The 26,063-nt window shown below is 43.7% G+C and overlaps 1 protein-coding gene across 3 annotated transcripts; it reads left to right on the top strand.

Annotated features, from left to right (window-relative positions):
- Window positions 1–1,670: 1,670 nt before the first annotated feature.
- On the top strand, window positions 1,671–25,932 carry LOC118364693 (inactive phospholipase D5-like). Of its 3 annotated transcripts, none has more exons than XM_052503277.1 (10): window positions 1,671–1,843; window positions 18,967–19,103; window positions 19,384–19,567; window positions 19,828–19,936; window positions 20,874–21,001; window positions 21,696–21,893; window positions 23,466–23,617; window positions 23,953–24,118; window positions 24,443–24,533; window positions 24,787–25,932. In XM_052503277.1, exons 1-10 carry the CDS (start codon window positions 1,700–1,702, stop codon window positions 25,014–25,016), a joined length of 1,539 nt encoding a protein of 512 aa, XP_052359237.1. In that variant the 5' UTR covers window positions 1,671–1,699; the 3' UTR covers window positions 25,017–25,932. The 3 variants fall into 3 exon arrangements, with proteins under 3 accessions (XP_052359237.1, XP_052359239.1, XP_052359238.1); XM_052503279.1 differs by lacking the exon at window positions 1,671–1,843 and adding an exon at window positions 10,630–10,981; XM_052503278.1 differs by lacking the exon at window positions 1,671–1,843 and adding an exon at window positions 15,132–15,278.
- Window positions 25,933–26,063: the final 131 nt, after the last annotated feature.

Raw genomic sequence — 26,063 nt, 5'->3', positions numbered from 1 at the left:
GGTTTTCTATGATATTCCTGGACCTTTATGCTGCGTTCTGTCTGTTACTGACACACACTTCTCACAGTAGAATACTGTATCAAAGCCTTTGGTTCATCTTGCATAACATGGATATCAAAAAGTGAAGCTGTCAGTCGATGATGACTTGGCACTTGGTCTCCTCACATTGACTAGGCGAAGATGTACGACACCGAACAAGCTGGTCTGTGCAATAGGGTGTTTATATTTACATAGTCTATACTTTCCATCAATGAACTATTATTGCTTGTGGTCGACTGATGAAGGTTTGAGGAGGACAAAAAAAAGAAACAAAAGTCCTGTGTCAGCAAGTCTGCCAATGCAGACCTGGCTGTGGGGAAGGAGGAGGAATTAGTATGCTGTTCACTAAACACTGGAGGAAAAGTAAGGGCATAAATATTGCAATTTCCATCCTGGGGTGGAGAGATGGAGGCTTGTGAGTAAGTACATTTTGACAGGCTATATAGGAACTACTGCCATAGGAGAATTCACCGATTAAGAATCAGGTTAGCTGTGCAGTATTGATGCAATGATGGCTGCATAATTTAGGTAATGAAACTAGAACAATCAGTGCAAAATCCATTCTGGTGGGGGAAAGGTTCTCTAGCCGTGACATAAATCCTTCAAGGGCCACTGAACACTTTCCTTTCTCTTAGCTTCAGTATTTACACAACCTCCATTCATTCAAGACTTACAGTATGTGGCCATATCGGCACTGTGAAACTGCATAATGACCTAAAAGGCGTACTGTATATACCGATGAAATGCAGTTGGAGGCAGAGGCAATATCACAGCAGTCTATATGTAGTCGAGGCAGTGTCAAATCAATACTTTATTAGCTAACCCACTAGTGTCCCACTCTGGTGCAGTGTAATATAACGATACACTCTGACATGAGCAGCATACTATATTTATCATCTGATAAATACATTTCCTCACTGATGTAAGAACCTTTGTTTTAATTTCAATGTAGTGCACACACACACACACACACACACACACACACACACACACGCACACGCACACACACACACACACACACACACACACACACACACACACACACACACACACACACACACACACACACACACACACACACACACACACACGCCCATGCGCGCACACACACACACACACACACACACACACACACACACACACACACAGACACGCCCACGCGCGCACACACACACACACACACACACACACACACACACACACACACACACACAGCACACACACACACACACACACACACACACACACACACACACACACACACACACACACACACACACACACACACACACACACACACACACACACACACACACACACAGACACGCTCACTCTCACTCACTCAGTGCCTTTAAGTGGGTCTGGCACTCTCCCACCTCATTCTGCTGCAGCACTCCCTGTTGAGCCCCACCTCCCACGAGGAACCAGCCCACCCACTGCCCAGACAGTTAGACCCACGCCAGACAGTGAGACAGCTAGTGAGAGAAGAGAACCTCGGTGGGTACGAAGAGCTATAGACAGTCACCCACTTACAGATCCACGGTGGTTCAGAAGGGCTTGGCTCATTCAATAACTAGCTATAGACAGTGATAGAGTCTAGAGGAGGAAAGAGGCCAGAAGAGTGTGTTGTGTTGTGTGCGTGCGTGCGTGCGTGTGCATCATGGCATCAGGAGGCCATGGGATGAGGGGTAGAGGGGAACCCCTCCACGCACCCCACCTCTCTGACATCTACGCCAACAGTGCTGTCCAGCAGCAGGACTATTCTGCAACCATCTGGCTCCGCAGCAAAGAGAAGCTGGAACATGTGAGTACCCTGAACGCACACTTAAACACACCTTATACACACTGGGGGAAGTTGTTGGGGAGATTCCAGAGGAATTTACAGTAGTGTTGGTAGGGGATAGAGGCTGAAGACAGGTTTGGCTGGGCTACTGGCTGAGAATGATTTGAGGGACAGTTGACTTCGATCTCTTGTCTAACCCAAGGATTCAATCCACTCAACTTGGATGAAATGTAATTGATTTGGGACAGGATATCCACAGGGAATACATTCAGATGAATGTAAGCAGATTGAAATATTCATGCAGGAACGAGTTTGCAAAGTGTCGTGACTATCAAAGAGATGGGGCCTAGTTCAGCTGTCCTCAAGTCAAAATGTGACACTATATAAACATGTGAATAGTTTGTTTTTAAATGCCATGCAATGGAGCGTTATAACAGCCTCTCCAACCTAAACTCAAGTGTTCCACTGCAGCATAATACTGTATCGTGTGTTGGAGGATGGCCGGATCTCTAGAATAGGACATCCACCATCAATATTCAATATATTAGCATTTCGCTACACTCGCATTAACATCTGCTAACCATGTGTATGTGACCGATACTATTTTATTTAAAGATGAGGAGGAGGCTACTGTAAAAAATAAAATAATAATAAGATTCAATAAAGTTGTTGGTGAGTTTGATGGGTCTATAGAAAAGTATTAAGAACTACTTGAGAGGGGAAATGACCCGAACGGGAAGGGATTAGAATATGAAATGGTATAACGGAGTGTAAGCTAGCATCGTCCATTCTCAGCCCATTCATTTGGAATGCCTGGAGCTAGCCACCGGAGGATTGCAGCCGAGGAAATGTGCTTCGCTGCCTCCAATGAGAATTGATTACTTCCACTGTCCACCTCACACAATGCCTGCTTTAAATAGTGCCGATCGAGCTCCAAACTTTGTTTCAACTTCATCTCTCTTTTCATTTGAAATGCCCACTGCCAAAACTCAAACTAACTTAAGTGTTGGGTTTCTGCTTCGGTTTCTATTTTCTACGTTAGTGTTTAAGTTAAGGGAGTCATGTGTTTTTACCTTGCGTTAGGGTTACACAGACTTAGGCTCAACTCCTCCGCCGTAGGCTAGAGACTTCCTCTCCCTCTGAGCCTGCCCTCTCAGAGGCAGTGAGCTTTTTAGCTGAAACTGAGTGTAAATATTTAATGGTTGGGGGTGGAATGGGACTGGGAGATCTGCCTGCTTTAAGTATACTGAGTACAGCAGACACCTGCCTTGACATCTCATGTCTGAAGGGAAGTGACAGATGTGCCACAATAGTAACTGTTATGTACTTGACCTGGGTTCAAATAATGATGTTTGTTTTAATATAGTTTCGGTGTTTGCTTGAGCCTGCCTGCAGTGCCAGATGGGAAGGGTTTACATTTTTAGGACTATTGTATTAGTTCAATTTAAGCTAGGCAAGCTCATTCAGACACAGGTCAAGTATTTGACATGATTTCAAATAGTATTTGAACCCAGTTCTGGTGAGTGGAGACCTGCCCTGAAATCTCATGTCGGAACAGGGAGACATGCTACTCTAGTACTGTTATGTACAGTCTGTCCTCAGAAGCCCCGAGGTCTGTCTGTTACACTATACACTCTACTGTTCCTTTATGCAGACCAGACCCAACTCAACCCCACACACTAATCCATTGGGCTGGTGTATGGATCACGCAGTGCTGCATTACAATAAATTAATTATTGGGAAAGCCGAGCAGCTACAGAGTAAGATAGAGTCTCCAGCTATAGACAAGAGACTTTGTGGACCAGCAGCTTCTACAGATGTAGGATCTACATTTGAGCCAGTTTGCTACAGCAGGAAAATAATCCTACAGCAACCGGAAATGTGAATTATTATGTGGATTGTAATTCATGTAAATGTTTTGTAGGGGTTGATACATTTGTCTTTAGGGGAAGTCTGACATTTTAAAGTGTAAATTACAAACTTTTACTACAAGCCTTTTTAAACCTTGAATACATTACAAGTTAGCCTTTTTTGCTGCCCGGGAAAACTCTCAACAACAAAAGAGTGATCAAATTAAGATCCTGCATCTGTAATTCATCTATATTTTCAACCCACTTTAACTTCCTGCCAATATTAAAACTTTGGTCATTCTTCACCGTCAGCTCAGTCCAGCTCCACTGTCTGCTCTCCCTCTCTCTCTCTCTCTCTCTCTCTCTCTCTCTCTCTCTCTCTCTCTCTCTCTCTCTCTCTCTCTCTCTCCCTCTCTCTCTATCTCTCTCTCTTCTCTCTCTCTCTCTCTCACTCTCTCTCTCTCTCTCTCTCTCTCACTCTCTCTCTCTCTCTCTCACTCTCTCTCTCTCTCTCACTCTCTCTCTCCTCTCTCTCTTCTCTATCTCTCTCTCACTCTCTCTCTCTCTCTCTCTCTCTCTCTCTCACTCTCTCCCTCTCTTTCTCTCTCACAGACATTGACCCTCTGAAACCATCTCTCTCTCTCTCTCTCTCCTGGATCACCTCTGTACAAGGGAGAGAGATTCCCTGTTGTCAAAAATGCACATTTCATCAATGACTTGTGATCCCTCCATCGTCATTCAAAACTGACCATATAGTACAAGACCCCTGCAGATGTAGGAACTTCATTTGATCACCCTTTTGTGCCTGAGAGTTTTTAAGACTATTGTATAAATTCCATTTAGCAAGGCAAGCTCCATCAGACACAGGTCAAGTATTTGAAATACTTCAACTCAAGTGTTCCACTACAGCATAATACTGTATCGTGTGTGGGAGGACGGCAGGATCCCTAGAATAGGACATCCACCATCAATATTCAATATATTACCATTAGACCGTAAGCTGGCATCGTCAATTCTCAGCCCATTCATTTGGAATGCCTGGAGCTAGCCACCGGAGGATTGCAGCCGAGGAAATGTGCTTCGCTGCCTCCAATTAGAATGGATTACTTCCACTGTCCACCTCACACACACTCCATGCCTGCTTTAAATGCTCCAAACTTTGTTGAACTTCTCTCTTTTAAGCAAAAAAAAAGTGAAATGCCAAACTTATGTTTTTTTTTTCCTGCTGTAGCAAACTGGCTCAAATTGAGATCCTACATCTGTATCTCCCCATTCCACAGAGAAATCAGACTCCCACACACTGTAACCACTGTAGCACAACAGACATGTCTCTCTGTGGTTGAGGGGAGCTCCACTGTATACAGTATGAGACCTCTGCAATAGTAGCATCTTGTACAGCTGAGGTAGTCTTAATCAGTCTCTCGTGTGGGTGAGTGGGCCAAAGACAGCGCATAGAAGATAATGACGTCCCTGTTGGAGAATTACAGTCTGAACAGGCTGCTCTGAGCCAGTGCAATGAATCAGTGCTGGAATTGGATTGAAAAGGTTTGGCATGGGCCCTCAGATTCTCAAAATGTTCTACAGCTGCACCACTGAGAGAATCTTGACTGGCTGCATCACCTCTTGGTAGAGCAACTGCACGGTATCCGACAGAGGGTTGTGCGCATGGCCCAGTACTTCACTGGGGCCGAACTCCCTTCCACCCAGGACTTCTATACCAGGCGGTGTCAGAGGAAGGTCCGAAAAATTGTCAAAGACTGCAGCCACCCAAGTCATAGACTACTCTCTCTGCTACTGCATCACAATGAGTAACCAAGCGCCAAGTCTGTGACCAAAAGATATATGAACAGCTTCAACCCTCAAGCCATAAGACTGCTGAACAGCTTCAACCCTCAAGCCATAAGACTGCTGAACAGCTTCAACCCTCAACCCATAAGACTGCTGAACAGCTTCAACCCTCAAGCCATAAGACTGCTGAACAGCTTCAACCCTCAAGCCATAAGACTGCTGAACAGCTTCAACCCTCAAGCCATAAGACTGCTGAACAGCTTCAACCCTCAAGCCATAAGACTGCTGAACAGCTTCAACCCTCAAGCCACAAGGTTGCTGGAACAGCTTCAACCCTCAAGCCATACGACTGCTGAACAGCTTCAACCCTCAAGCCATAAGACTGCTGAACAGCTTCAACCCTCAAGCCATAAGACTGCTGAACAGCTTCAACCCTCAAGCCATAAGACTGCTGAACAGCTTCAACCCTCAAGCCATAAGACTGTTGAACAGCTTCAACCCTCAAGCCATAAGACTGCTGAACAGCTTCAACCCTCAAGCCATAAGACTGCTGAACAGCTTCAACCCTCAAGCCATAAGACTGCTGAACAGCTTCAACCCTCAAGCCATAAGACTGCCGAACAGCTTCAACCCTCAAGCCATAAGACTGCTGAACAGCTTCAACCCTCAAGCCATAAGACTGCTGAACAGCTTCAACCCTCAAGCCATAAGACTGTTGAACAGCTTCAACCCTCAAGCCATAAGACTGCTGAACAGCTTCAACCCTCAAGCCATAAGACTGCTGAACAGCTTCAACCCTCAAGCCATAAGACTGCTGAACAGCTTCAACCCTCAAGCCATAAGACTGCTGAACAGCTTCAACCCTCAAGCCATAAGACTGCTGAACAGCTAATCAACTGGCTACCCGGACTAGTTACATTGATCCCCTTTACTATTTATTTACCTTAATTGTTTTGCACTGACTCCCTTGACAGGCTCCATGCACACTCACTAGACTCTACCAACACACACACACACACACACACACACACACACACACACACACACACACACACACACACACACACACACACACACACACACACACACACACACACACACACACACACACACACACACACACACACACACACACACACACACACACACACACACACACACACACACACACACACACACACACACACACACAGGCTGTTGGTACTGTTTACTGTAACAACATCAATGCTGTAAGCCTGTCGACCATACAACGCATCCTCCAATGGCACCGAGTGACGATGAAACAACTTTACAAGGTGCCATTTGAGAGAAACTCTGACAGAGTCAAAAATATGCAACATGACTTTGTAGAGGTATGTATGCAACACTACTTCCAGTACTTCAGACATAAACTATTTACTCATCAGGATATCCTTTTGTCTGTTACAGATAGTATTGGAGCTGGATGCCCATATAATTCGCCATTAATTTATTCATGTGGATGAGGTTGGCTTCAACCTCACCAAAACCAGGCGCAGAGGAAGAAATGTAATAGGACAGAGGGCAATTACCAACGTCCCTGGACAGCGTGGGGGTAATATAACTATGTGTGCTGCCATCACTCAAAACGGGGTCCTCCATCACAATGCCACACTGGGTCCGTACAACACCGGCCATATGCTCACTTTTCTGGATGTAGTTTACACAATGTTTGTCCCTGATCCAGATCAGGAGCCTGCTAGATTTGTGGTTTCATGGGACAATGTTAGTTGTTCACCGGGCTGTTCTGGTCCAAAACTGGTTTGCCACCCATCCACAATTTGTAGTTTTGTACCTACCCCCGTATACACCTTTTCTAAATCCCATAGAGAAATTCTTCTCAGCCTGGCACTGGAAAGTGTATGATCGCCAACCCTATGCCCGCATGCCGTTTCTCCAGGCAATGTAGGACGCATGTGGGGACATAGAGGTTGCCTCTGTCCAAGGTTGGATACGCCATGCTAGGAGATACTTCCCTCCATGTTTGGCAAGAGAAAACGTATCTTGTGATGTGGACGAAGTATTGTGGCCAGACCCAGGCCGGAGAAGAGATGAAGCGTAGCTTAGCTACCTCTCTCTCTGTCATAGAGCCCAGTGGGGTTCCTCATCACATTATCCCTCCAGCATGCTCTAATTCAGCATGAGAAACCAGCACATATCCTGTAACTACCATTATACACACTTCATTGGCAGTAGAGTAGAAGATACAATTCCTCACCTTGTATTAAAACATGAGTCAAGCGCTGTTCTCATATTCTATGTCATTGAGGATGTAGCCTGGATTCCTGGCCTCCTCTTGTACCTTCCTATAACTGAGACTTTTGAGGATGCAGCTGTTTATACTTCAGGCTGGGTTAGTGTATTTGAACATCCCTGAAGTGGCTGGTATAGTGTCAGTCTGACAAGTGTCTCCACTTTATGGAGGAGATCTCAGACGCTTAGCAGAGATAGATGGGTCAAGATGGGGAGATGGATGTGAAAGTAGTTTTACTCAGACTCCCAAGGTTGTTTGAGGTAAATTGACTTCTCCACTCCGCACCAGCTCTCTCTCTCTCTCTCTCTCTCTCTCTCTCTCTCTCTCTCTCTCTCTCTCTCTCTCTCCCCCTATGGGCTCCAACCCCCTATGCCTCCTGCAGTAGGTAGCATATGCTCTTCTGTCTTCGCTAGTGTTAAACCATGCCAAGTTTCCCTGTGAATAAAAAAAAGAGACAGAGGTGAGGAGAAAGATGGAAGTGGTTTAGTTTCATGCATGCTTGATTCTTCCTCACTTCCTCACTGCAGCCTTGAATGCACTTTTGTGCACTGCCGAGTGCAAGAGTGTTTTATCTTCCTCTGTAGATGAGAGCAGAAAGGGGACTGGGCTGGTGGAGAGATGTTATGGATGTTATGGCCTTAAGTGCAGTGATTGAATTTCAATTATTATGACGCAGGAAACTTGAATTATAGGGTGTAGAAAACAAACATAATATTATGACATCATTTGATATGCTGTGTGTGTGTGTGTGTGTGTGTGTGTGTGTGTGTGTGTGTGTGTGTGTGTGTGTGTGTGTGTGTGTGTGTGTGTGTGTGTGTGTGTGTGTGTGTGTGTGTGTGTGTGTGTGTGTGTGTGTGTGTGTGTGTGTGTGTGTGAGAATGTATTTGTGTACACTGTATACCTATATCCATCACATGATTATGTTGGGTGGATGGAGGTGCAGTTGAATCAATACCATAAACATTCTGTTAATTCTGCAGCTAATTTAGTTTGTGCCCTATACCCAGTGGGTATGCTTCTTAAGTTTCTGCCCTATACCCAGTGGGTATGTTTCTTTAGTTTGTGCCCTATACCCAGTGGGTATGTTTCTTTAGTTTGTGCCCTATACCCAGTGGGTATGTTTCTTTAGTTTCTGCCCTATACCCAGTGGGTATGTTTCTTTAGTTTCTGCCCAGTGGGTATGTTTCTTTAGTTTCTGCCCTATACCCAGTGGGTATGTTTCTTTAGTTTCTGCCCAGTGGGTATGTTTCTTTAGTTTGTGCCCTATACCCAGTGGGTATGTTTCTTTAGTTTCTGCCCAGTGGGTATGTTTCTTTAGTTTCTGCCCTATACCCAGTGGGTATGTTTCTTTAGTTTCTGCCCAGTGGGTATGTTTCTTTAGTTTCTGCCCTATACCCAGTGGGTATGTTTCTTTAGTTTCTGCCCTATACCCAGTGGGTATGTTTCTTTAGTTTCTGCCCAGTGGGTATGTTTCTTTAGTTTCTGCCCTATACCCAGTGGGTATGTTTCTTAAGTTTCTGCCCTATACCCAGTGGGTATGTTTCTTAAGTTTCTGCCCTATACCCAGTGGGTATGTTTCTTTAGTTTCTGCCCAGTGGGTATGTTTCTTTAGTTTGTGCCCTATACCCAGTGGGTATGTTTCTTTAGTTTCTGCCCAGTGGGTATGTTTCTTTAGTTTCTGCCCTATACCCAGTGGGTATGTTTCTTTAGTTTCTGCCCAGTGGGTATGTTTCTTTAGTTTCTGCCCTATATCCAGTGGGTATGTTTCTTTAGTTTCTGCCCTATACCCAGTGGGTATGTTTCTTAAGTTTCTGCCCTATACCCAGTGGGTATGTTTCTTTAGTTTCTGCCCTATACCCAGTGGGTATGTTTCTTAAGTTTCTGCCCTATACCCAGTGGGTATGTTTCTTTAGTTTCTGCCCAGTGGGTATGTTTCTTTAGTTTCTGCCCTATACCCAGTGGGTATGTTTCTTAAGTTTCTGCCCTATACCCAGTGGGTATGTTTCTTTAGTTTCTGCCCAGTGGGTATGTTTCTTTAGTTTCTGCCCTATACCCAGTGGGTATGTTTCTTAAGTTTCTGCCCTATACCCAGTGGGTATGTTTCTTAAGTTTCTGCCCTATACCCAGTGGGTATGTTTCTTTAGTTTCTGCCCAGTGGGTATGTTTCTTTAGTTTCTGCCCTATACCCAGTGGGTATGTTTCTTAAGTTTCTGCCCTATACCCAGTGTGTATGTTTCTTTAGTTTCTGCCCTATACCCAGTGGGTATGTTTCTTTAGTTTCTGCCCTATACCCAGTGGGTATGTTTCTTTAGTTTCTGCCCAGTGGGTATGTTTCTTTAGTTTCTGCCCTATACCCAGTGGGTATGTTTCTTAAGTTTCTGCCCTATACCCAGTGTGTATGTTTCTTTAGTTTCTGCCCTATACCCAGTGGGTATGTTTCTTTAGTTTCTGCCCTATACCCAGTGGGTATGTTTCTTTAGTTTCTGCCCAGTGGGTATGTGGGTATGTACCCAGTGGGGATGTTTGGGGATTTAATTCTAGTCCCTAGCAAGGTCCATTTGCTTTCTGCCGGTTGAGTTTTGCTTCACAGGGCAGGTAGGAAGGAATAAATTAAGAGAGAGGAGCGGGTTGGAAGGAAGAAGAGGGGAGGGAGGGAGGGAGGGAGGGAGGGAGGGAGGGAGGGAGGGAGGGAGGGAGGGAGGGAGGGAGGGAGGGAGGGAGAGGGAGGGAGGGAGGGAGGGGGAGGGAGGGAGGGAGGGAGGGATGAGGCTCAGCTTGGAGAGAGCTTTCACATTGGATGTTTGGACTGAAGGGGTGGGCACAGTCCTGTTCCTACTCTATCTCTCCCTCTGCTTCTGTCAGTGTGGAGGGGAATAGAGAGAGCACACACACACATCCAAACACACACACTTTCACACTGTCACTGTGGACAGAGTAGAAGAACGCACAAAGGAAGAGCCAGAGAGGAAGTGGAGAAACCATGTCAGGGCTTACCGGGACAGACCTCGGACTACACCACGCATCACACACACTGTCGGGACCAGAGCAACAGCATTATGTGGACAAGGGGACACTGTGAGGACAGGGTCATAGTTATGGTTTACAAGGACAGGGTCATGGTTTACTAGGTCACTGAGACTGGATAATGTCTAATGTGATTAACCATTAGTTGACCGTTAGTTGACCAGGTGTGTGAAGTTTAAAGGACTCATGGCAGCACCAACTACACAGCCACAGGAGCCTATGAAGGTGAGTTTGAGATTTACCAATGATGTATTTGTTCATCACCTTCCTTTTTTATTCTTTAGAATGATTTATGTACATTATTATTCATTATATTGTACAGAATTGGGTGTTAATGTCCTTACAGAACATACTGGCTCATTTTGGCTGAGTAACTTTTCTCACTGAGATTTAATGCTTGATCATAATGAGATTTGATTGGTTGATTATAATATCCAGAAGAGTAGGCTTTACTTGTAATTAGTTGCATACAGATACAATTGGTCACCGAGCATAGTGTTTTTTAAATTATATAATTAAATAACATTTTGCTGTGGAATTAAAAATGATACCAGAAAATGTCATTCTGGGTTTATGCCGGGATAGTGTCTGGCTTGTATTTATTGCGGATGAATTTCCCCATGGGTATTAACACCAGCGAAACGTGCCGAGGTCTTTGACTCCGCTAAATTACGGAGGTGCGGTTCCCTCGTTCCCTTGGCGCAACAGACGAGTGCAAAGTGCATCCGGGCTGTTTCTCCTTCGTTCCGCATGAGCGCCCGAGACAGACAGAGAGGAGAGTAGATGATGGCCCGGGTTTGAAATCGATATTTTTCTATGTGGACTGGCCATTCTCAACATGTTATAGCTGAGGAGTGACACTTTTTGTTTCACTAGCTGTCAAAAGTTGTATTGTTTTTTCTGACTTCTTTGTTTTGCTTCACTGGCAAAAGTTTCATAGGTTGTGAATGATGGTAAATGTCTGACTACTTGAAGTTTTAAAAAGCTGCTGGAAAAAGGGGGAAATTTGCATTGCTCCTTCACCCAAAGGCACTGAACAAGCTGACAAGTGGCCAGAGAGGGATGGTGATGAAAATACTAAATCTAGCTGTCAGAAGTGTTATTGGTTGTAATGGTGGCAAATTCTTGACTACATAGAATCTTAAAAAACTACAGTTGTGGAAGAAGGGTTGAGGGAAAAGCTCCCTCACCCAAAGACAGTAGACAAGCTGGCAGGGGCCAAGGGAGGATGTTGATTCAAATACAAAATGGGAGAAGAAAAGAGAGAAAGAGAATAGATAATGTGATGGTGACAGCCACACACAGCGCAACACTGATACAGGCGCCGTCGACAGTCGTGCCAAAGGGCCAAACAACCGAGAGAATCAGATTGGCCCTCAATTAAAGCTACATACATCCAACCCACTGGGAGAAGAAAATGTTCATCTTTACTGTCCCCCAAGGGGATGTGTCTTCACAATACTGTTGTATAAAATAGATACTTACACTCAGGGGCGCAACTTTCACTGGGGCATGTCCCCCCCAACATTCTGCGTTTGCATTTTTGTCCTCCCAGTTTTATCATTGGAATGTGATACAAAACGAGGCAGCGGCGTACTTTAGGACCATGCGGACGCCTCCGAGTAGGCTGTTTAGAGTGTTTATCGGATTGAGTAAAAAAAAAAGATGATACAAAATAAATTATAATAATGATGTCCCCCCCCACTTCTGAAACCAAAGTTGCACCCCTTATACTATTAAACATATAATTTACATCTACTACATCTACTAACAGACAACAAAAGACCACCAAAAGTAGCACACGGTCTCAATACAGCAAAGTAGCCGGTTTAAGGTTGAACAAAATCCTTTCAGCTTGGATGCGCCTGAACAATTCAGGCGGGCGTAGGGCAGCTGTTGAAAATCCCTACATACCTAAGCCCCTGTTCTTTTACTTCAATAGAACAGTGTTTTCCTTCTTTCTTTCCTTTAAACATAGTTTTACTGTGAATCAAATTTGCCTTCATTTTGGTTTGGAAGTGTAAGGTTCTGTATTTATTTTCTTAGTCAACCTCGTGTTCTGTTTCGTTGTGTTCTTGAACGTAGCCCTGTTTCTTCGTGTTCTTGAACGTAGCCCTGTCTTTAATTTTTGTTCATTGATTTCACCTGTGTTTGTTTCTCACCTGGTCTCATCAGCTCCTTATTTAGTTCAGTTCATTCTGTTTGTGCCTTTGTGAGGTATTGTTTGTTCTGACTCTACATGATATGCTTGATACACACACTGTATACCTATATCCATCACATGATTATGTTGGGTGGATGGAGGTGCAGTTGAATCAATACCATAAACATTCTGTTAGTTCTGCAACTACTTTAGTTTGTGCCCTATACCCAGTGGCTATGTTTCTTTAGTTTCTGCCTTATACCCAGTGGGTATGTTTCTTTAGTTTGTGCCCTATCCCCAGTGGGTATGTTTCTTTAGTTTCTGCCCAGTGGGTATGTTTCTTTAGTTTCTGCCTTATACCCAGTGGGTATGTTCCTTTAGTTTCTGCCCTATACCCAGTGGGTATGTTTCTTTAGTTTGTGCCCTATCCCCAGTGGGTATGTTTCTTTAGTTTGTGCCCTATACCCAGTGGGTATGTTTCTTTAGTTTCTGCCCTCTACCCAGTAGGTATGTTTCTTAAGTTTCTGCCCTATACCCAGTGGGTATGTTTCTTTAGTTTCTGCCCTATACCCAGTGGGTATGTTTCTTTAGTTTCTGCCCTCTACCCAGTAGGTATGTTTCTTAAGTTTCTGCCCTATACCCAGTGGGTATGTTTCTTTAGTTTCTGCCCTATACCCAGTGGGTATGTTTCTTTAGTTTCTGCCCTATACCCAGTGGGTATGTTTCTTAAGTTTCTGCCCAGTGGTTATGTTTCTTAAGTTTCTGCCCAGTGGGTATGTTTCTTAAGTTTCTGCCCTATACCCAGTGGGTATGTTTCTTAAGTTTCTGCACCTATACCCAGTGGGTATGTTTCTTAAGTTTCTGCCCTATACCCAGTGGGTATGTTTCTTAAGTTTCTGCCCTATACCCAGTGGGTATGTTTCTTAAGTTTCTGCCCTATACCCAGTGGGTATGTTTCTTTAGTTTCTGCCCTATACCCAGTGGGTATGTTTCTTTAGTTTCTGCCCAGTGGGTATGTTTCTTTAGTTTCTGCCCTATACCCAGTGGGTATGTTTCTTAAGTTTCTGCACCTATACCCAGTGGGTATGTTTCTTAAGTTTCTGCACCTATACCCAGTGGGTATGTTTCTTAAGTTTATGCACCTATACCCAGTGGGTATGTTTCTTAAGTTTCTGCCCTATACCCAGTGTGTATGTTTCTTAAGTTTCTGCACCTATACCCAGTGGGTATGTTTCTTTAGTTTGTGCCCTATACCCAGTGGGTATGTTTCTTAAGTTTCTGCACCTATACCCAGTGGGTATGTTTCTTAAGTTTCTGCCCTATACCCAGTGGGTATGTTTCTTAAGTTTCTGCACCTATACCCAGTGGGTATGTTTCTTTAGTTTCTGCCCTATACCCAGTGGGTATGTTTCTTAAGTTTCTGCCCTATACCCAGTGGGTATGTTTCTTTAGTTTCTGCCCAGTGGGTATGTTTCTTAAGTTTCTGCACCTATACCCAGTGGGTATGTTTCTTAAGTTTCTGCACCTATACCCAGTGGGTATGATTCTTAAGTTTCTGCACCTATACCCAGTGGGTATGTTTCTTAAGTTTCTGCACCTATACCCAATGGGTATGTTTCTTTAGTTTCTGCCCAGTGGGTATGTTTCTTTAGTTTCTGCCCAGTGGGTATGTGGGTATGTACCCAGTGGGAATGTTTGGGGATTTCATTCTAGTCCCTAGCAAGGTCCATTTGCTTTCTGCCGGTTGAGTTTTGCTTCACAGGGCAGGGAGGAAGGAATACATTTAGAGAGAGGAGCGGGTTGGAAGGAAGAAGAGGGGAGGGAGGGAGGGAGGGAGGGATGAGGCTCAGCTTGGAGAGAGCTTTCACATTGGATGTTTGGACTGAAGGGGTGGGCACAGTCCTGTTCCTACTCTATCTCTCCCTCTGCTTCTGTCAGTGTGGAGGGGAATAGAGAGAGCACACACACACATCGAAAAACACACACTTTCACACTATCACCGTGGACAGAGTAGAAGAACGCACAAAGGAAGAGCCAGAGAGGAAGTGGAGAAACCATGTCAGTGCTTACCAGGACAGACCTTGGACTACACCACGCATCACACACACTGTCGGGACCAGAGCAACAGCATTATGAGGACAAGGGGACACTGTGAGGACAGGGTCATAGTTATGGTTTACGAGGACAGGGTCATGGTTATGGTTTACGAGGACAGGGTCATGGTTATGGTTTACGAGGACAGGGTCATGGTTTACTAGGTCACTGAGACTGGATAATGTCTAATGTGATTAACCATTAGTTGACCGTTAGTTGACCAGGTGTGTGAAGTTTAAAGGACTCATGGCAGCACCAACTACACAGCCACAGGAGCCTATGAAGGTGAGTTTGAGATTTACCAATGATGTATTTGTTCATCACCTTCCTTTTTTATTCTTTAGAATGATTTATGTACATTATTATTCATTATATTGTACAGAATTGGGTGTTAATGTCCTTACAGAACATACTGGCTCATTTTGGCTGAGTAACTTTTCTCGCTGAGATTTAATGCTTGATCATAATGAGATTTGATTGGTTGATTATAATATCCAGAAGAGTAGGCTTTACTTGTAATTAGTTGCATACAGATACAATTGGTCACCGAGAATAGTGTTTTTTAAATTATATAATTAAATAACATTTTGCTGTGGAATTAAAAATGATACCAGAAAATGTCATTCTGGGTTTATGCCGGGATAGTGTCTGACAGGTCTGGCTTGTATTTATTGCGGATGAATTTCCCCATGGGTATTAACACCAGTGAAACGTGGCGAGGTCCTTGACTCCGCTAAATTAATTGAAGGAAGAGCAGTTCCCTCGTTCCCTTGGCGCGACAGACGAGTGCAAAGTGCATCCGGGCTGTTTCTCCTTCGTTCCGCATGAGCGCCCGAGACAGACAGAGAGGAGTGTAGATGATGGCCCGGGTTTGAAATCGACTTGACAATATTTTTCTATGTGGACTGGCCATTCTCAACATGTTATAGCTGAGGAGTGACACTTTTTGTTTCACTAGCTGTCAAAAGTTGTATTGTTTTTTCTGACTTCGACCAGTCTTTGTTTTGCTTCACTGGCAAAAGTTTCATAGGTTGTGAATGATGGTAAATGTCTGACTACTTGAAGTTTTAAAAAGCTGCTGGAAAAAGGGGGAAATTTGCATTGCTCCTTCACCCAAAGGCACTGAACAAGCTGACAAGTGGCCAGAGAGGGATGGTGATGAAAATACTAAATCTAGCTGTCAGAAGTGTTATTGGTTGTAATGGTGGCAAATTCTTGACTACATAGAATCTTAAAAAACTACAGTCGTGGAAGAAGGGTTGAGGGCAAAGCTCCCTCACCCAAAGACAGTAGACAAGCTGGCAGGGGCCAAGGGAGGATGTTGATTCAAATACAAAATGGGAGAAGAAAAGAGAGAAAGAGAATAGATAATGTGATGGTGACAGCCACACACAGCGCAACACTGATACAGGCGCCGTCGACAGTCGTGCCAAAGGGCCAAACAACCGAGAGAATCAGATTGGCCCTCAATTAAAGCTACATACATCCAACCCACTGGGTGAAGAACATGTTCATCTTTACTGTCCCCCAAGGGGATGTGTCTTCACAATACTGTTGTATAAAATAGACACTTACACTCAGGGGCGCAACTTTCACTGGGGCATGTCCCCCCCCCCCAACATTCTGCGTTTGCATTTTTGTCCTCCCAGTTTTATCATTGGAATGTGATACAAAATGAGGCAGCGGCGTACTTTAGGACCATGCGGACGCCTCCGAGTAGGCTGTTTAGAGTGTTTATTGGATTGGGTTAAAAAAAAAGATGATACAAAATAAATTATAATAATGATGTCCCCCCCACTTCTGAAACCAAAGTTGCACCCCTTATACTATTAAACATATAATTTACATCTACTACATCTACTAACAGACAACAAAAGACCACCAAAAGTAGCACACGGTCTCAATACAGCAAAGTAGCCGGTTTAAGGTTGAACAAAATCCTTTCAGCTTGGATGCGCCTGAACAATTCAGGCGGGCGTAGGGCAGCTGTTGAAAAGCCCTACATACCTAAGCCCCTGTTCTTTTACTTCAATAGAACAGTGTTTTCCTTCTTTCTTTCCTTTAAACATAGTTTTACTGTGAATCAAATTTGCCTTCATTTTGGTTTGGAAGTGTAAGGTTCTGTATTTATTTTCTTAGTCAACCTCGTGTTCTGTTTCATTGTGTTCTTGAACGTAGCCCTGTTTCTTCGTGTTCTTGAACGTAGCCCTGTCTTTAATTTTTGTTCATTGATGTCACCTGTGTTTGTTTCTCACCTGGTCTCATCAGCTCCTTATTTAGTTCAGTTCATTCTGTTTGTGCCTTTGTGAGGTATTGTTTGTTCTGACTCTACTAAGTGTGTTCCTAGCTCGTTTGTGAGAACCAGTTATAGCCTTCAGTCCTATTTTTGTTGCTCCTGCCTTTTTATGACCATTGCCTGCCTTTGACCACGATTCCTGCCTTCTACGAAGGCAAAATAAACACCTGCCGTGCTCTGTGCGGGAATCTACACCTTTTTCTCCCTGAGTATTCATTACAGGAAGACTGTTCCACTTCACTTGTCCCCTCAGTTTCTTCTTAGCATAAAGTAGGATTTGAGAGATATTGGCCGTATGTGTGTTGATCCCCAGGGAAAAGGAATCCATGGACCAAATGCACATTTCATCAATGACTTGTGATCCCTCCATCCTCATTCAAAACTGACCATATAGTACAAGACCCCTACAGATGTAGGATCTTCATTTGATCACCGTTTGTGGCTGAGAATTTTTAGGACTACTGTATAAGTTCCATTTAGCAAGGCAAGCTCCATCAGACACAGGTCAAGTATTTGAAATGATTTCAACTCAAGAGGAACCAATTTGTCAAGTGTCGTGACTATCAAAGAAATGGGGCTTGGTTCAGCTGTCCTCAAGTCAAAATGTGACACTATATAAAAATGTGAATAGTTTGTTTTTAAATGCCATGCAATGGAGCGTTATAACAGCCTCTCCAACCTAAACTCAAGTGTTCCACTGCAGCATAATACTGTATTGTGTGTTGGAGGATGGCAGGATCTCTAGAATAGGACATCCGCCATCAATATTCAATATATTACCATTAGACCGTAAGCTAGCATCATCCATTCTCAGCACATTCATTTGGAATGCCTGGAGCTAGCCACCGGAGGATTGCAGCCGAGGAAATGTGCTTCGCTGCCTCCAATGAGAATTGATTACTTCCACTGTCCGGCTCAGACGCACTCAATGCCTGTTTTAAATATGGACCATACCTTCCTCTGTCACATCTGGTGTCTGACTACACAGTCCAATGACGTTCTATTTGGGTTATCGATTCGTTAAATCCTGACTGCTATTCAAATGTATTGATGATTGATATACAAATCTAATGAAGGATGATTTTCTTGTTGTGTAACACCTGAGACCTAATGGACTTGTCAATAGTTCATCAAGTCACTTTTGCTTCTTGGCAGAGATTAGTCCTAGTCAGGAAAGAAGAGATTGAGGTGCATTTAATAAATCCATTGAGGTTCCTTTCAAAAACGGTTCGTTGTCAGTTTTGCTCCCTTGGCTGCATTTCTATTAGTCATAATCTGGGATGTAAACAAATGACAATGGGACAGATTGAGAGGTGCATTTATGGGTTGATGTGGATCATGTTCTTTAGGGCATACGTTTTAAATGATTTTACAATGGAAAACAAGTATTTGTGTTAGCTATTGGATACCTCCAGGGTCGTATTCACTAGGGCACACCATATCTAAGTATTTGCAACAGAAAACAAACATTACCCTTTCTCATTGGACAAGTCCAGGCTGTCCATCCATGTTTCAGTCTGTTTGCTGCCTAATGAACACAACCCTGATTTGATGTGTTGTGTTTGTCTCTCTGTCTTTCGGTCCCGACAGAAGTCCACTTTAGTCATCCATATTTCATTCTATTTTCTTCCGTTTGGTGTCTACTGATCATGATGTGTGTTCCTCCCTGTCTTCCAGTCTCAGCAGAAGTGCATAGCCATCTTTGCTCTGCTGTGCTGCTTCGCTGTGCTGGTGGCTCTCACCTTCTCCGCGGTAGACGTCTGGGGGGAGGACGAGGACGGAATCACAGAAGAGAACTGTAACAGACACTGTCGGTAAGAGGTACAGGAACTATAATAGAGGAACCCAGAACCAAATACTTGCGCTAGCTAAATGAAAGTCATTACAAAGGTCTAAAACAGTCAGCAGGGCTACCTATCTGTAACAAGTAAATCTACATGCCTACAACATTGTTAGAATTGACAGGAGTCAAAATCTTCCAAGGCCCTAAGATGCTATCATAAACATAGGTCTTAGATGTCTGCATCATCGATTTCAGAGATCTGAAATGATGTACATGATTTTTCTGATTAAAACTGTATGCTTTCTTATCAGCATTGTCCTTGTGGAGAACATTCCTGAGGACCTCCCCCTGTCCGTAGATGGTACAACCCACGTGCCCCTCTCCACAGGCCTCAACAGCCTGTTGGACCAGGCCAAGCACTCAGTGGAGGTGGTATCTCCCGTCTGGAACCTCAACTCATGGGATCAAGGGACATGGCCCAACTCTGGCAAACAGGTATCTTGTAACAATAATGCCACTTCTTCATCTTATTCTACTTCTTCTTCTTCATCATAATATATCGCAAAGTATAAAACTATAGACCGTTCTACAAATGTTCTACTTTGGCCAAGTGCTATTCCATTATATCAGCATTGCGCTCAGCAGCAGAAATTGATAGTAAGCCACACAAAACCTGCAACAGTCTTTGGATAAGGACATTCACAGAGCAGAGGGTACAATAACAGTCATACTGTACATATCCTTTTATGTCTCAGGGCCAGCTTCTGTTCCAGAGACTGCTCAACCTCAAGACTCGGGAGGTTAAATTGAAGATTGCCAGCAGTCTCACAGACTCTGCTGAACTGCAGAAACTAACAGAGCATGGTAAGTGACACTTCCTTCATATCACTCCACATAATATACAAAAACAGCAATGTATTATTCATTGATGGCCTATAGTACTGTGTGTGCCCAATTATGCATACAGATGTAAGAGCTTAATTGAATAACTATTTTGTTGTTGAGCATTTTCCTGCAGAGCAGAAATGCAAAGTTGCAGTGCATTTTAGTTTTTAAAAGGCTTCTAAAATTGATCATTTCCACATTGAAAATTCAGACTTGATTTGCCCTAAAAAAAAATATCAACCCCTACAAAAATGTCAATTAATTATAATCCACATAATAATTCAAATGTCCTCTTAATGCAGGATTATTTTCCTGCTGTAGCAAACGTCCTCATCTGTAGGCTACAGTGTCTCATATTTATCTTAAGGACAGCAGATACAGCACTTTATATAACATTTTGTCATGCCCGTGGTATACTACCGCTGTCAGCCAATCAGCATTTAGGGCTCGAACCACCCAGTTTATACAACATTTTATACAACATCCATCACAGTATGAGCTCCACTCTCACTCCCTGAGCTCTCCGGCAAACTTGAGTCCACAAGGTCAAACAACATGAATGTGCAAATGGATCCAACTTAACTGCTTCCTTGTCAAATTGGGCTCCAAGGCTGCCTGTACGTCTTTCTGTCAGCCACAGGCCACATTGGCCTTTCTTCTTGAATGTGGCCGTGATTTAAAGGTCCAATAGAGACAGGGCTTTAGAAGACTAAATGTTTGTCTGGAGGTTGTGCCCTTCAGCAAGGCACTTTACTGCTCCCTTCTAAACTGCTCCTGGGGTTCTACACTGAGGCCGTCTCTGTGCTTCCAATCCCTTGAAGTTGGGCTGATTAAGCAAAAAAGACCCATTCCCATTCTCTCCAAGAAAATGGACAATAAAGTATTCTTCTTCCCTGACTTCATTTTCCCCCTGCAGGTGCAGAGGTTCGCTTTGTGAATATGTCAGCTCTGACCAGAGGCGGACTGCACTCCAATTTCTGGGTTGTTGATAGGAGGCATGTGTTCATTGGCAGTGCCAGCATGGACTGGAGATCACTGTCCAAGGTACCAGTTCTAGACTAGGGTTTCCCAAACTCGGTCCTGGGTCCCCCCTGGGTGCATGTTTAGGTTTTTTCCCTAGCACTACACAGCTGATTCAAATAGCCAACTCATCATCAACCTTTGATTATTTGAATCAGCTGTGTGGTGTTAGGGCAAATACCAAAACGTGCACCCAGGGTGGGCCCCAGGACCAGGTTTGGCAAACCCTGATCTAGTCCACTAGTGATTAGAGAAGTGATTACCTGGCACTTTCATGCCGTAATGCCAGCTGGTGGTAGAACTCCCATTGAATGTAATTAACATATTGGCCAATGAGGTGTCCACACACACACACACACACACACACACACACACACACACACACACACACACACACACACAGACAGTGCAAGACAACAGAAATCTACACACTCTAGCAAAAATGTCAGCAGAGAACAGACATTTCTCAAGGTCCTGTACATGCAATAATGAGCTGTCAGCAGTCTTTGTCAGCTGAAATAAACAGGTATATAGTCCACAAACACTGAAACAAACAATGTGTTCATCAGACAAGTATTCACTTATAGTGCATATAACTAGTCTGTTTGAGGAGTCTCTCAGCCGCCCAGTCAACACACTCATTCTCTCTTTAATAACCAGACTGTCAACCACATTGCCTCCTCCTCTCCCTCCGTCTCTTCCCTGCATCTCTCCACAGAGGAAGGAGTTGGGGGTGGTGGTTTATAACTGCAGCTGTCTGGCTATAGACCTCCATAGGGTCTTCTCCTTTTACTGGCAGCTCCAGTACAGAGACTACATCCCTTCTATCTGGTCTAAGAGAGTCACGGCCCTCTACGGCAAGGACAGCCCCGTAACGCTGTACCTCAATGATACAGAGGTTACCGCTTATGTGTCGGTGAGGATTCTTTGTTATGTACTGTGTATTACATAGAGCAGATTAGGGGAGGCTGGTGGAGGGAGGAATCGGAGGACGGGCTGCGTTCCATTTCTTCCATCCCAGGCATTACAATGAGCCTGTCCTACGATGTATAGTGACACCAGCCACCACTGGTCTACAAACCATAACATTGTCTTGCTATAGGAGTTTTGGAGTTATGTTTTTCACTCTTGTTGAAATGGAGTAGAATAACCCTTACTAACCCTAATCCTAATTTACCCTAACCATAGCCCTAACTAACCCTAACCAACCCTAACGTACCCAGATGCTAACTAATCCTAATTTACCATAACCATAGCCCGAACTAACCCTAACCAACCCTAACCAATCCTAACGTACCCAGATGCTAACTAATCCTAATTTACCCTAACCATAGCCCTAACTAACCCTAACCAACCCTAACCAATCCTAACGTACCCAGATGCTAACTAATCCTAATTTACCCTAACCATAGCCCTAACTAACCCTAACCAACCCTAACCAATCCTAACGTACCCAGATGCTAACTAATCCTAATTTACCCTAACCATAGCCCTAACTAACCCTAACCAACCCTAACCAATCCTAACGTACCCAGATGCTAACTAATCCTAATTTACCCTAACCATAGCCCTAACTAACCCTAACCAACCCTAACCAATCCTAACGTACCCAGATGCTAACTAATCCTAATTTACCCTAACCCTAACCAACCCAAACTAACCCTAACCCTAACTAACTTTAAATAACGCTAACTAAGCCTAAATAACCCTAACTAACCCTAACCCGAACCATAACTACCCCTAAGTAGTTTTACTAGACATATTATTACTTGACCATGCAGCTGATATTTACAAAATGTTCTTGTACCCTAGAATGTCCTGAACTAGATGGACAAAATCTTTACAAAACATTATGACACCCATAACAGATTGCTTTATCAATTATTAAACCGACACCCATCCGGGTGATTAATCATGTAAATGTTACGCAGAGAAACAAATGAAACGTCTCCGTTTGATGCGCCAGCGTCTAATTTGACAGTAATGAATCTCTCCACCCCCCTAGGGATGATGTGTTGATCAGCTACAGAGAACACATTCATCATCATAACAGGAAGTAATGATGGTACGGCGTCCTACTGTGATGCTGCTGTTGGCAAAACCTTGCCCTCCTCCTCTGCCTCCGCTCCCCTCAGCTCACTTCTGACAATGACGCATGTTGGGGTTATGTCCGCCCTCGTTTCGCCCCGCTACTCCCCCCCTACGTCTCAGACTATATTAAGTATTGAGACTGCTTAAAATGTAGGAAATGGGAAATTGGAAAATAACCTTTGTTTTGAAAGTGTGAAATATGGGCTAAAAGGGGGCTTTGGCTGTCACATAGAAGGCAGTAATAAAGTGAAGCTATAAAATGCTGAAGCTCTACTTATTGAAATAGTTGACCGTCTTTAATATAACCTGCAATCAAAACAAGTCAAATTGAATCATTTGAATGTGTGTTCTCATCTTAATTATGATTCCTTTCTTGGTTCCCTCCTTCCCTCCTCAGACCTCTCCTGACCTCTTCTGTCCTAAGGATCGGGCCAAGGACATAGATGTCATACAGCATGTGATGCAGGAGGCCAAGTTGTTCATCTACATCTCTGTCACAGACTACCTTCCCCTACTCACCAGAAGGTCTGGAGGGTCTTTATTTTCAAGGTGATGCTTCCCAATGTCTGATAATGAGCCTATTCATCTTTTCACAATGTGCTCATTATAGTCGGACCAATGACATACCACGTATATGTCATACAAGCTGTAGCTATACCTTCTGCAATCTGCAATCTGAGTGCAGCCGTAGTTTGCATCAGTGCCTTGATTTCTGAATTTGAGAGCCCAAACCCTCCGCTTTGTAGCAAACCATGTGGCAGGGATGCCATTGGCTGAAACACACATGAAGGATTGTGGCTCAAAGTGTTCTTCTAACACCCAGTGGTCCTCTGCTGTGCATCTGTGACATTTCCTGTGACTTTGTGACCCTTCCATCGACACAGATACTGGTCTCCTATCGATGAGATGATACGTGAGGCTGTGGTCCTGCGAGGGGTCAAAGTTCGCATGCTCATTAGTTTCTGGAAGCAGACCCACCCGCTCACCTTTAACTTCGTGATGTCCCTCGAGTCACTGTGCATGGAGCTGACCAACTGCTCCCTAGAAGTGGTGAGTGAATGAAAAGAAAGACTGTGAAATGCCTATTAAAGAGATGTACTGTATATTACACTCCAAAATACCACGTACTGTAGCTGGTTTTACACAATCAAGGGTGTGGGTGACTTCATCTCGACATTAAAGTACTTTTATCTACTTCTAAAAACATTGATGTTGGACTGTAATATTCCTTTCAGAATAAAGTGGCTCAGGAATTCAGATGTATGATGGCTCATAGAGTTTTAAAGCAACTTGAGGTCGTACAGTGCACTAGCATTGCCTCTATTACGGTGGATATCAATTTGGTTTTATGACTTTCATCTTCTATTCCTGCAGAAGTTTTTTAGCAGGAGGGAGCAGATGGCTAATAGTCAACCAGGAGTCAACCACAATAAGTACATGGTGACCGACAGTGCTGTGTACATAGGTCAGTGATCCAGATCCAGTCACTGGGAATCTACTGTATCATTGATTATACAATTATTTATACGGAGAATACATATTATCCTTTACTCTTAACCCCCCCCCACACACACACACACACATACACACACACATATTTTGGAGATGAGCAAAGGGTCAACCACAATTCAGCACTCCCTAGAGCTAGTTTGGAATGCAGTACCTTGCTCAGGGCACAATGGTATGATATCTGATGTGCGTTGCCTCTATTTCCTCAGGTAATCACGACTGGGTGGGGAGTGAGTTTGTCTATAATGCTGGGACCGGACTCGTCATCAAACCAACACAAACTCTCAAGGAGAGGGGCGCCACAATCCTGGAACAGGTGAAGGCTGTATTCGAGAGAGACTGGCATTCGCACTACGCTAAAACCCTACAGGCCAGTAATAGGACTCCAGAGGGTAGCAAATACAGCAACCTCCACAACAACCAGAGGGCCAGAGTCTGATGGATAACAAGGAGGGCAAAGAGACCTGGAATGAGTCTAACGACCCCTATTAATAAACTATCAGCACAACTTTCCCTTTAACTTGTCATGAAACAAGGGTGTATTCACTAGGAAGTAAACGGACGCAAACAGGCCCGAAAGGGGGTGGGACCGAGTTAAAATTGTCGAATATGAAACTCTCGTTTTCGTAGCAAAAATGTTTCTGTTGCAAAACGTTTTCCTGCGGTTTGCTGTGGTGCGTACTAATGAATGCACCCCATGTTTGATGACGGCCAAGTATGGATTACCCCGAAGATGCACAAATCTGGTTATGTGGACCATTATATGCACTGTTATACGCATGAGCGGCATGGAGGTCGAACATAAAAGACTATTCTAATGGTGTCATTTCTTTCAGGACAAGCTACATTTACACACACTGAAGTATATATGCATTTTGTATTGTTTGATTGTGCATTCAGTTTGACAAGAATACCTCAGTATTTTAACCTTTTCTATTAATAATCTATATAACCACTAAAAAAATCATAGTAAACATAAAATGCTTTGCCTTAATTATATTTCATATGCTTACTTGGAGACGACCTCTCTTTCTAGACTTATTGTCGTATAAACAAATGACAATATAACTGGTAGGATGTTACCTGTGTGCAATTGCATGGCATGCCTTTTGGGGGAACTGCCCCCCTTCCTTCTCAGTACACACACGCTCAAGGACAAGAGGATCATTTAACCTAGAACAGAAGAATATCATTATACAGAAGCCAGTAGGCCTATGTAAGTAGGAATGATTCATTAACATACATGGAATGTACACTATATTTATGATATATTTATGATACAGTTTCGCCTTGTTGATCCATAATATAATGTGAACTTATTTTATACTTGACTGTAATAAAAACGATACCTCGTTCTTATTTCCACTGTTCTGAAACAATTCCAACTGTAAGTAGCAGAAAAACAAAGGATATAATGGCCACCACTTCGGCCTAGTAAATGGGAGAAGTGTAGGAAAATGTATCATGGGGCTTACTTTTCCCATCA

The sequence above is a fragment of the Oncorhynchus keta genome, unplaced genomic scaffold, assembly GCF_023373465.1.
Source record: "Oncorhynchus keta strain PuntledgeMale-10-30-2019 unplaced genomic scaffold, Oket_V2 Un_contig_1690_pilon_pilon, whole genome shotgun sequence".
Taxonomy (NCBI): Eukaryota; Metazoa; Chordata; class Actinopteri; order Salmoniformes; family Salmonidae; genus Oncorhynchus; species Oncorhynchus keta.
This window is presented reverse-complemented; position numbering and strand designations above follow the sequence as displayed.